Source organism: Halyomorpha halys, unplaced genomic scaffold (genome assembly GCF_000696795.3).
Source record: "Halyomorpha halys isolate HHAL.00 unplaced genomic scaffold, Hhal_1.1 Scaffold551.1, whole genome shotgun sequence".
Lineage (NCBI taxonomy): Eukaryota > Metazoa > Arthropoda > Insecta > Hemiptera > Pentatomidae > Halyomorpha > Halyomorpha halys.
In genome coordinates this window covers 194,585-207,504 of record NW_027112864.1, presented here as the reverse complement: position 1 = coordinate 207,504, position 12,920 = coordinate 194,585, and the positions used below count along the sequence as shown (strand labels likewise).

Here is a 12,920-nt window from a genome sequence, read left to right as displayed (position 1 = left end):
CTTTATGTTTATAACCTTTCCTTCCAGAGCCTCATGTTATTGTTTGCTTCGAATTTGATTTAAATTTCAGTTTGGATTTAAACAATTTATTACAACATGCCTAGAGTGAGTAAAAAGTGGAATTTGTGTGAAAGTTTGGCTTATGAGTGTCTTATTGATCTTCAAACTTGTGAGGAAGAGAATGAAGATGAGCTAATTGACAACTGTATTGAAAGTTTTTGAGTTTAGGTTGTTACAAATTTTCAATATTTTATTGTGCATCTTTGAATAAAATTATTATGTTCTAAGAAAAATGATATCTTAATAATAAGTAAGAATACATACATAATTATAAATATTTTTAAGTTCAATTATTTTGTCAATCGGACTTGAAAACTCTACTTTTAATTTTTTAAATTCAAATATTTTTTTGTATTTTGATTTTACGAAGCTTCAGCTCCTCTGCAATCCTTTCCTTTTCAAATTCAAATCGCTCCCTATCCAACACAAGGCGGTCTGCTAATACCTCTTCTGTTTTTTTTCTCCGTTGTATTATTAAAGTTATCCATTGTGATTTAATAACAGGGGTATGGAATAATAACTAGCACAAACACGAAAGAACTAATCTGACACAACAAACAAAAATGGTGGCGAGCTAAACTGGTCTATTGTGTGACGTCATTCTCCATTTAACAGACCAAGTAACAGACTCTCAGCCGTGTTACATGTTATTTAGTTTTACCACGGTAAAAGAAGGCAATTTTTTTCCATTTAACATGAGTTTTCTCATTTAACACGCTTTAACATGTTAAACTAAATATCATGAATACCCCTAGTAAATTCCATAATTAATTGTACTGTAAAAAACTGAAGAAATATTTGAAAATTAACAATATACTGGAAAGATACACCAAAAGTGACTGTTTAATTCGAAAATCTTGGAAGTGAACATTTATATATGGGATACCCAATATATTTATTTATATATCAAGTGATAACAGAAAAATAAAATTAAAAAAATCCAAAAAGAGACAACCTGATAATTAATAAATATATAACCACAATGTCGAAAAGTCAATTACTTAATCAGGTTAATTAAAAACTAATAACTAATCAATCAATAAATTAATTATTTCATTAATTATAATTTTCATTAACTTTGATATATTTAACAAAAACCTTCCTAATTCTTGATATTTATAATCGATGTAGGTACATTAATCGATACTTAAGACAACACACACTATCAAATCAAATTTAGAGCATCATAAAAAAAATACTTCTTATCACAAAATTATTTTTGTTTATATGCCGTTGCAGTTCGAAAATAAAGAATAAGATTTATGCGTTTCAACAGTAAGATTAATTTGCTATTAATAACTTTATGAATAGAAGTTGTTACATAATTAGAGTGAAAGTTGTGAATAGAAATAATTATAAAATATTTCGACAGTATAACAGAAAACCTTGTAAATCCCATTTTTATTGAATTATAAGTGGAAGATCGTTGATTGGACGTTTGTAATTAATTAAAGTGAAATGGTACGATCAAAAATAGGACAAATAGTAAAAAAACTAATTATTTTGAGCCTATGTTTCGGCCCCACTTTTATCATGGCTTCATCAGGGATAAAAAAAAATCGAAGCAACTAAAAATTTTTTAAAATTTATTTAATGTAAATTTACAACTGATATAAAATAATAAATATAATAAGTAAATTGGATAAATGTTTCAAATACTTGAAACTCTTGGGAACCCATTAGTGTTACTTCAAGGATTAATTTAAATTAGAAGGTCCCGTGGACATATTCTTTTCAGACGCCTCGGAGGATTATCAGGGATTGTTAAAGATGAGAGATTAAGAACTAAGGGGTTAGGATGGGTAAGGAGTTTGGAATGAAAAGACGCATATCTGTTTTGGGCCAAATCTGCAACGAATGGGATGTTAAGGTCTTTGTGAATGAGTTTATTTGTAACGTAATAAGGAGCATCAAGGATTTTGGATTGTAAGGATTGGATGCGGGAGGAATTTGATGGTTTGGTAGAGTTCAGTGCTCAATTCCATATGTCCAAATTGGTCTGATTATCATATAAATCATATAATAATTATTTGTAGTTTAGAATGGGAAGTTTAGAGCGTTTGTATAAAATATTAAGAATATTTTAACATAAAAGAGAATAAGATGGCATGGAATAATAATTAAACTAAGGTGAGGCCAAGAATTAAAAAAATTAAATAATAATAAACAAAGTAAATCAAAGAAAATAAAAATAAGATTATACATCTAACTAACTATAAGTATAAATAGAAACATAAAATGAACAGCAGAAGAAAAAGTTACTATATCTCGCATTTGCCACATTTACTTCACCTATCTGTTTAAGTTTACGATTTTGGTACCGTTATTAACATAAAGGACTATCTTCCTACGATCTATTTAGTATTATAATTTTGTTTTATGTTTTTCTTATTTAATTTATACCTTTTTAATCCTATATCACAGCCCTCGAAGAATGGTGTTGTAATTGGAGGATTAAGATAAATTCCAACAAATCAAAACACCTTTACCCTTCGTCGTAAACCTACCGATTGCCTTATAGTCTCCTTTAATAATCTTACTCTTACTCCTGTCGAACAGATCCGCTACCTTGGACTACATCAGGACAAACGATTAACCTGGAATCCTCACACCAGACTGAAAAGATAGGAAACTGCACGTCGATTTCGACTATTACAGCACTTACTAGACAAACGGTTTAACTTCCAACACATTACAAAAGACTGATCTACATGACTGTAATAAGGCCAATCTGGACATATGGAGTTGAGCTTTGGGGCTCCACTAAACCTTTGAATTCCTCTCGTATCCAATCCTTACAATCCAATATCCTTCGTAAAATCCTCAATGCTCCCTACTTTGTCACAAATAAAATCATACATAAAGACCTTAGTGTTCCCTGTGTAACCGATCTAGCCCGAACCAGATCTCACTCCTTCCATTATAAACTCCCTAACCACTCAAACCTTGCATCCTCTTCCATTCCTGACAATCCTCCGGGGCGCCTGAAAAAAACTGGCTACGAGACAGCTAATGTAAAATGTCATTAGAATGCTACCAATGGGTAGTTTCTCTATACGTCTGTAGTGCTCTATTTTAACTAAGATCAAATTTACTAAATGAATTATATAATATGTAGTTGTAAATTTCAATAAAGATATTAAAAAAAACATTGGTAACTTTGATAAAAAAGATTTCCATATAAATGATAGATAAGCTACTATCTTTGAGGAACATTTTACAAAAATAAGGGAAAATGCTGGAATTAATTTCAGTGGAAAGACACATTACGTAAAGTAATAAATTTAAAAAATCCCTTTTTTTTTTTTTATGATTATGAAATTTCAAAAATGAATTTTTGGATGATATTGCGTTCTTAAATAAAAAATCAGATCAGAGTTGTCAATATATTGGTCTACCCACAAAAACAAAAATTATAAATAAGAAACAGTCCCGGTCAAAGATAAAGGATAACCTAACGAAACGTGTAACCTTCCCTTATCAGTACGGAAAGTTCAGGACTGCATCTCTTGGAAAGGGGAGAAGGAGGTAGGGTGGATGATGCGCGAGTTCCTTCCTACAGGCCAACTCATCTTAGATACACTATAGACACTAAAACACGCGAATTTAAGGAAATATGATAACAATTAAGAAAAGTAAAAAAAAAAAAAGGAAAATAAATAAGTCAGGACACCCACCTTTCAATGTGCGGAAAATATTAGTTATACTATTTGAGTTGCTTTTTGACCACACCTGAATTATTTTTCTTTTACTAGAATATAATATTTTTATCTCTATACCAAAACGATAAGTTCAGGATCGAATAAAATCCTTTTTTTTTTATTTACAATATTAGCTATAGTAGCGTTATTTATGATTTGTAAGTTTAGATGTTTTGAGGGAAGTTAAGACGTTTTTTGGTCAAGTTAACTTCACTTTGAAAAGTAAATATACTTAAACAGTAAGCTTGAATGTTTACAACAGTCATTTTTACCTTATCAATTATATAAGAAGCACTTTGGAGGTTTTAAATTTATACTATCGATAGATTTAGCACTGCACTTTTTGTCATTATTTCATGTATGTATGATTAACTATTTTGACAAGGAATATAAACATTCCTGATTTAAAGTATATGTCAACAATACAATAGGAACGAAAATAAAATAAGAAATAACAGTTACTTTACCTTAATATCCTTGCTGTCACATAGTGATGAGCAATGCCTGATCGCATAGAGTGCCCATGGGTAGCGTTTTATAACCCGATTCGTACACAACATGATTTTGTTTACTCTTGATATGTATCACACTGGAATTTTGGCAGTGGTTTTGACGTTTTTGAAATGGATTTTTTTATTTAATCGAAAACTTTTGGCTTTTGTCATACCAGCCACATGGCTTTGTGTCATGTAAAGAGGCAATTTATCATGTGTTCTAAACGGTTCAGGTTTCAGTTAGATCTATTAAAGGGTAAAACAATAATGTATAGACAGTTTCTTCAATCGTAACATTTAAAATTTATCTCCAGAACATAATAACTAGACTAATACTTGCTTGAGCAATATTTGAAATAGTCACATGTGGCTTTTAATTTTAAAACCTAATACCGATAATTATTGTTTATATTTAATACTGCTGTTTGCTCTCTTTTAAGTTCATTGTAAAAAAAAAAAGAAATATATTTATGATCGTAATAATGAATCAACCGAATTCAATTATATACGAATTAAAATGTTTAATAAGGATTCTAGATATGTTAGAAAAAATTAACTTATAGAGATGATGGTCTAAATCTTCTCTAAAAGTGAGCCGTTCGTTTGTAAAACATCCAATTTGGAAGAAAATGTGATGAATCGATTCTTAAGTTTCGAGGATAATATTTGGTACAGTGTATCTAAAGGGGCCTCTACATGTTGGCCAAGCCATGGCGAACTCAGGCATACGCGAGCATGTGGATGGGTGGCTTGGCTTGGTTAGCCGTCGAGAGTCGGTTTTTTGGACACAGATCAATGGGTTCGTGAGAGCACTCGTGTAGCGTCTCCACCATTGTTCTTTGTCTAGTTGCAACTGAGAGCTGTTAGGAGGTTAAAGGTATTTGTTGGTACTTTTTATAATAAGTTTTATATTTAATCTTATTTATTTATATTTAATTTCCTTTCATTTTCTTTTTTTGTAATAAAAATAATACAATCCAAGTGCAATGGCTGAAACCACTATTACGTCCACCATGCTTGCCTCTCTGAATAACACTGACATGAGGATGGTCCGCTCTTTGTTTGCCGAGCATTTGTACGAGCCTCCGATCCGTGGCGAGCGGCCAACATGTGGATCCACCTTAAGATGAGTTGCCTGTGAGTCAAGGGAGGGGATACGCAGTAGCAAACGTTCTCTTGCCAATGCCCCACTCTTTTCTAATCTAGGTCTGTTCCAACAACCACTTCTGACTGTATGGAGCATGCGCAGTACGTGTTTTCCCATATACTGCGCATGCTCTTTACTAGTCAGAACGTGTTGGAACAGACCTACTCAGTAGACTGGATTACCTTTCCTAAGCTTTCCTCTAGTAGACCTACTTCTGCAGTTTTACAAATAGAAATCCCTTGTATGAGTTTTTTTTTAAATAACTTTTTTCATTAATATCGTAAGATTATAAGTATAACAAGACGAGTAAACTGGCTAAAGGAAAACTATACACTCTCAAACAAAAAACGTAATTATGAACACGTTTAAAGTCATGAAGACAGGGGCTGAAAGTGGTCCAATCCATGTTTCCTATGTTATGAAAAACCATAAATTAATGCATTTATCATAAGTTAATCTCATTCTTGGACCAAATTTACTGCATTTTAGAACATTAAAATTAAGAAAATGATTGTAATAATTAAGATACTGCATTCTTAAATAGCAAGTCAGAACAAAGTTGTCAATATTTTTGTCTACAAAATAAAACAAGAATCAATAAGAAACTGTTCCAGGCAAAGATAAAGGATAACCTAAAGATAGGAGTAACATCCCGTATTCGTAACATAAGGGGTCGAAAATTGCGAAGGGGGGTAATGTGTTCCAAGTACCTATCTATTCCGGGACTAGTAGGGCGTTACCAGTAGAAGAACCTTGGGGGGGGGAGACACCAGTTCCCTTCCCCTATACGCAAACGTATCTCGGACGCACTATAATTTTTAACATCATAAATTTAAAGATAAAGGATAACCCTAAGAAACAGGTAATCTCCCGTTTTTTAAACTTAAGAGTCCGCGAATAGGGTGAGAGAAAAGTGTTCCAAGAACCTACCCTATCCCAAACTGGTTGGGCGTAAGTTCTAGACTGCCCCTTGGTTTGTTCCCAGTAGAAGGTTTTTGTTATGTTGTGGAGGGGAGAATGAGCTAAGGTGGGGGGGGGGTTCGCGAATCCCCTCCCCTTCAGGTAAACTCATCTTAGGCGCACTATACTTGGCTCCAACAAAATCCCAAAATTATATATAAAGGTTTGCTATACAATGGCAAATGCTACACAAGCGTCGGTTTTCGGACCTTTACATTAAATAGTTAACTCTTTTTTAAGATTGTATATTTTAAAATTCTATCGATTCGGTGTAAATACATTGTTTAAAATCTTGCTAATTAACTTTAGCAGATTATTTTTTAATTAACATACCACGAATATATCTGTACCTCGGAGGGATACAACACTATGTCCAGTAGTAATTCACATGCTTCAGAAGGATAAAACACCACATGGTGTTCTATCCCTCTAAATGAAAGTGGACTTGGTGTTGTTTTAAAACATGCTATATCCGGTTCTAACTGGTTTTGGACATAGTGCTCTATTCCTCTAAGAAATATGAGAAAAGCTGATTTTAACTCTGTAATAAAGTCAATATGGAAAAAAATGGACATAGTGTTGTATCCCTCCGAGGTACAGATATATTTATGAAAACATTATATGTCTAGGTTACTAAAAAGGTTCAAATAAAAATTCTAGAGCAAAGGTTGAATATAGGTTGTGTAGTACTATTTATATGAATTTTCGATCACCTACAATGTTGATATTTATGGTTCCTTTCAATTTACCAATCTTTACTTTGTTGTTTTTTATAATGAAAGTAGAGTAAATCGAATGAAATTGGAAAAAAAAAAAATCGAATGAACAATACAAGCGTGTCGAACTTACGTTTGTTACTTCTTTTGTTTACCAAGCATATGTAAAAAGCATAATAATTATAATATAGCTTTATTTGGGCCGCCTGTAGCTCAGTGGTTAAGACGCAGTCTTAACAATTTGATGTCTATTGACGGTGCCGGTTCGAATCCGGCCTGGGGTGTTGACTTTTTTCATTGAGTCGCGGTCCCACAAAATGAAAAACTTTGACCCCCATGGTTACTCAACAAAAAAAAAACAACAGGTTTATTTCCAGTTGTCACAAAATTAAAATCCTCTCCCGTGGGACGTATACGAGCCTGATTTGTAGAGATGTACAATTGATTAAAATTAACTAAACTTCATTGATTAAATTTTTATATGAGAGGCCTCTTTTATGTTTTAATATTTGTTATATAGGGGAATTTGTTGATCAAATGAAATAGGGGTTGTGAAATGGAAGGGAAAGAAAAGAAAAAGGAGAATAAATCGAAAAACTTGTAGTTAGTTTGTAGACTAGTATTAATTGTAAAAGAAAACTGTGGAAGAAAAAAAAAATGTTATCTATCTATTATATTATATCATGTAAAAATAGGTAACTTATATTTTTCCAGTCACGGATTGATCAGTATGCTGTGTAATGTAGCAACCCGATGTATTTGGGCAGCATGAATGAATAATGTATTTCTTTCTCTTCAAATTAATAATTTTGCAAATATAGTTAAGTGAAATATTTTCTATGTTATATGTAAACACTTTACCTCTGAGGTCCTATCGCTTGCCACAGTAGCTCAACTGTCAACTGTCACCATCTCATCTCGCCATCTTGTGATTGGTCTCTTCTAGTTCTTCTCTTGCTTTCCTTTGGTATCCATTCTGAAGCAATCTTCTTGTATCATATACATAATAGAAGAAATATACAAGCAGATACTATGTTTTAAAATATATCAGCCACTGGTTCCTGAAATATGGAATCTGGCATTTAGTTTGATTCGATGTTTTTTCTATCGTGTAAACGTGTTTAACAGTAGCTTCCCCGCCGCTACATGTACTGTCAACTGTTAAGACCTGGCCTAGTAAGACAGTGTGAAATTGCTGCCACGTAGATTGAACCTAACGTAACAGACTTTGTGGTTCTAAAACATGGTACCTACAGGATAACATTTTCACCTTAGCACATTTGTATTAAGTTGATTAAAAATTATATAAATTGTGTATATGTTTTATCAATTCAATAACATACTTGATTTACAATTGAAGAAAAAAAAAAAAAACAGACATCTGTTATTATTTTTTTTTTTATGTAAACTTGGACCAGATTTGGTTACATTCATACATAAAACTATATATATAGTACAAGAGACCAAGAGGAGAAAATTACTTTAATGAAAGCTATGTATAATTAATAGTCAAAATTGATGAGTCTGCCAAGTATAGGTAGGAGATAAAAAATAGCGGCTGTTTCAAGTCGAAAAAAAAAAAATAATTTTTCATTCGGAGCTCTATATCTAAAAAGGTAAGGAACAACACAAGAAAACCTAAAAGAACGTAATTTAAAGAAAAGTAAATTTGCTAAAATATGAGCCTTAATAGAGTTATTTTCGTTAAGTATTTTTCGAGATATAGCTTTTTAAAAAGCAACTATTCATAAAAATGTTGTATGGACGTACTGAAAGATCAGTAGTTAGTGAATTTATTTTGAAAAAATTTATATATCAAAAACCATTTGACGTACAGATGTCTATTAGCTCTCAAATTAAAGCTAGTTTAATGAGCTATAAAGTAGTTTATTATGTTTATCTTCGTAGGAGTAATAGTTTACATGAAATTCGCTAAAATAAATTGATTTATAGTTGATAGGACCAATTTAAATTCATATCTGAATATCATAAAAACTACTACTCCTACAAAGATAAACATAATTAACTATTTTGTAGTAAATTTAACTAGCTTTAATTCGAGTGCTTAATTTATTAAAGCACCCATAATTTATTTTCTTTTATCAATCATTATCTATTTTCTATTTTATTGTTTGTATAAAAATATGTTTTATCCTTATTAATTTGTATTCATAATTTTTTCACTTCTCCAATCATTAATTTTAATAAGTGTTTACAAATATCGATTTATTCTTAATATTGATGCTTAATATCTATCTAATTCTAAATAACGATTTATTATTTTTAATGTAAATTAATTTCGGTGACAATTTATTCATATTTGTGTTAACAAATTTAAAGTTTTTTTTTTTCTTCCGACTTCTTTTCAGTCCAATTCTCAATTCTCCATCCTTAGTGTATTTCAGACTATTGAAGTCCTTCCTTCCGATCGACTTCACTCGACCAAATCTTCTCCCTGGTTTCGCAGCCTTTGGACCTTCTTCGCACAACATTCGCTTGGCTGATCAGGGCGAAGTTTCGCCTCATTACGTCCTAGTCTAACTGTTTTTCGTATTCAGATTATTTTTCGCGATGGAACACCCTTAACAAAGCAATATCTTTGCTTTACGTCAGCTTTATTTCTTCTAGAACTGATAAAAAAAGGGAAAATCTTTTTTTCGGAACAATGTACTTTGAACCTAGCAGTTTCCATCAAGTTCATACGTTCTTTAACGAATATAATAGTAATATATACCAGTTATAATATAATAAGGTATATTGTCCGGCCTAATACTACCTAAAAATTTAAATAGATGACTGAAATATATATAAGGAGCATTAAGAGCTAGAATAAAAGAGTGTTATTTGAGCACTATTGCGTATCATTACTCGGCCCATTTTTTTTTTTTTTTTTTTTTTTTTTTTTTTTTTTTTTTTAGTGGTACTCTTTCCACAACTCATAAGTTATCAATAATTCCACATTAATACTGTTCAATCACTGCAGTCTGTGATAAATCAAAATCTGCAGTGATTGGATTTTTATAGAAAAATACTGGTTCTGAATTTTACTGGAGTGGACTGTATTCAGTGGTTATGAAAAACATGAGACAGAAGTTTAACAATGATATGCCTCTGTTCTGCATGATTTAGACAATTGATGATATTTTTAACCGAAGGTGGTTAAAAATTAGTGTTAGTAGTGTTAGTTGAGTTTTGATTGTTAAATATTAAATATTGAATGACATGACCAATTACTCGATTGTTGTTTTCTGCTCTGCCTTCCTGATTTCGTTCCCTGCCTGGCTGGGTTGATTAAACTATTCACTCATCTTGAGTAGGGGTATTCATGATGTTGTGTTAAATGTTTTACCATGTTAAATGTTATAACTATAAGATTGTGAGCAGCCCTATTCAAAGTCATGTTAAACGTTAAATGCATAAGAGCCCCTAGCGGATTTTCTCAGCAACTTGTTGTATAAGCCTTTATGTTTATAACCTTCCTTCCAGACCCTCATGTTATTGTTTACTTCAGTTTTGATTTAAGTAATTAATTACAACATGCCTAGAGTGAGTGAAAAGTGGAATTTGTGAGAAAGTTTAGCTTATGAAATGAAATGAAAAAATAACTTTATTCTGGGACATATGTCCCCTAAGAATAATTACATGGTTCATATAGTGAGATTTTTATCTGGCGAGCGTTTACAAATTTTCAAATAGTAGAATGAAATTACATTGTTTTTTTTCTCAAATGTATCATTAAAATTATCCATTCTGGTTTAATAACAGGGATATGAATACCACAAACACACGAAAGAACTGAGCTGTCACAACAAAAATGGCGGCGATCTCAACCGGTCTATTGTGTGACGTCATTCTCCATTTAACCGACCAAGTAACAGACTCTCAGCCATGTTAAATGTTATTTCGTTTTACCACGGTAAAAGAAGGCAATTTTTTTCGATTTAACATGAGTTTTTCCATTTAACACGCTTTAACATGTTAAACCAAAGATCATGAATACCCCTAGTGATAGCTGACTACCAGCAAAATGTAGTTGCTCTAGATAGCCTGTAGGTTCATCGATAGGTTAGTTCTCCCTCATATGGTACCTGTTCACTGTCTCAAGGGGTACTTGTCCTCTCTGGCACAGTTGGTCCTGCTTACTTCATTTGCATGCCACTAGATGGCAGCATTTTAAGCTGTTATTCAATATGTTAAAGGTAGTTCCTTAAACAAATACAGTAAAACCTCTATATTACGGACAGCTAAAGTCACTTTGAAGTCCTGAAACCCAATAACAAAATAAAGGCTTAGCAAACCCGAAGGTTCGATGCTGATGCCTCCATATACATCCTAATCCTACATTCATGCCCATTCAAACCTAATTTCAAGCTTATTCTTAAAGTAATCCTTCCATCTACGTTTTGGTCTACCCCTCAGACGTTTACGCGTCGGATCAATGTTTATTAAGTTTTAAAGGATTCCCTATCACCTGAATTATATTGGCCGGGAATAGAGATCGGAATTTTGCATAGTGTAGCCTTCTACATTCGCCGTTTAACACACCCTTGTAACGTTCGAATATTTTACACAATAAATAATACTATTTATATTCTATACTAATCGCATACCGAAACCATGAAAAAAGACTCATTTCCGAAAGCATCTTTAACCAATTAAAAGAACCTTCTCCCGTTAATGTCATAACCTTTCCTTAGCATATTTACAAATACCCAATTTATTACTACACCCTTAATTTTTATTTTTTCGTGCCAACTCCTTACATTATTAATTATTATTATTTACTCTTTTTTATTATTTTGTTTTAATTGTGATATTTCGTATATTTCCGCCTCTACATATGTTAAACGCTTCGCTTCATAAGCCGCTCTACAAATAATTGTTCAATTATTATTATTATTATTATTATTAGTTTATTTATAACCAGTTCATTTTTTAATATTTAGTTTCGTATTAGTAGTTAGTTTAGTTTGTAGTTGCCTTTTTTTTTTTTTCAGTCCGTAAGTTACAAGCTAACATATTTGGTGACGGTCAATAAAGCTATCAAAATAGTAGAATATTGAGTTGTCCTTTGCACTAAAATCAGATAGCCCTGATGAAGCCCTGCAAAGTGGGGCGAAACGTTTGATAACAATAAATAGTTTTCTTTTACTATTTTGATAGCTTTATTGACCGCCACCCGGACTATCTTCCTATAAATAACATATTTGTACTTTGATTGGCAAATCATATACCTTTTTATTTATTATTAATATTACTTTAATTTCAAATAATTTCCAATTTTATACATGAATTTATTAAGTTGATTCTCAAATCTATATTATTTTCTTTTTTCATTTTTAATTTTATTATTACTATATTCCCAGTATATTATTATATGCAGTTTCAATATTCTTATATTACTATGCATTTTCTTCAATAATACTTATGAAGCTCATTTGATTTTTTATGACCCTCCTGGTCATTTCTGAAATTCGGGGGGTTATCTACAAGGTACCGCCCTAACACCATAGTGAGGGATCAAGTTTTCATTTGAACGTGGAACATTTAGAGAAATAAAAGTCGACCCCAGGCCACAAAGATCTACGCCTCAAACCACTGAACTACAGACGGCCATACTATCTTCTTTTTCTTCATAGCCCTAATGAAGGCTAGAAATTCAGGCCGAAACGTTGACACTAATAAATAAATGTTTACTATTTTGTGTTCTCTACTAACCTCACCCTTTTCCTTACATATATATATAATCCACGGTGAACTATCAATTCATCATTAAACAGGTCTCTAACCACTCAAACCCCCTAGTTTCTAATCTTGCATCCTCTTCCATTCCTGACAATCC

At 31.9% G+C, this 12,920-nt stretch overlaps 1 protein-coding gene across 1 annotated transcript in view; it reads right to left on the bottom strand.

The window, feature by feature from the left end:
* LOC106684175 (cytosol aminopeptidase) overlaps nucleotides 1-4,618 on the bottom strand; it is a 36,461-nt gene extending 31,843 nt beyond the window's left edge. Inside the window, exon 1 of the mRNA XM_014426108.1 lies at nucleotides 4,229-4,618. Coding sequence (XP_014281594.1) covers nucleotides 4,229-4,321 — 93 coding nt within the window. The 5' untranslated portion in view covers nucleotides 4,322-4,618. The remainder of the gene's footprint in view (nucleotides 1-4,228) is intronic.
* Between the last annotated feature and the right edge of the window lie 8,302 nt (nucleotides 4,619-12,920).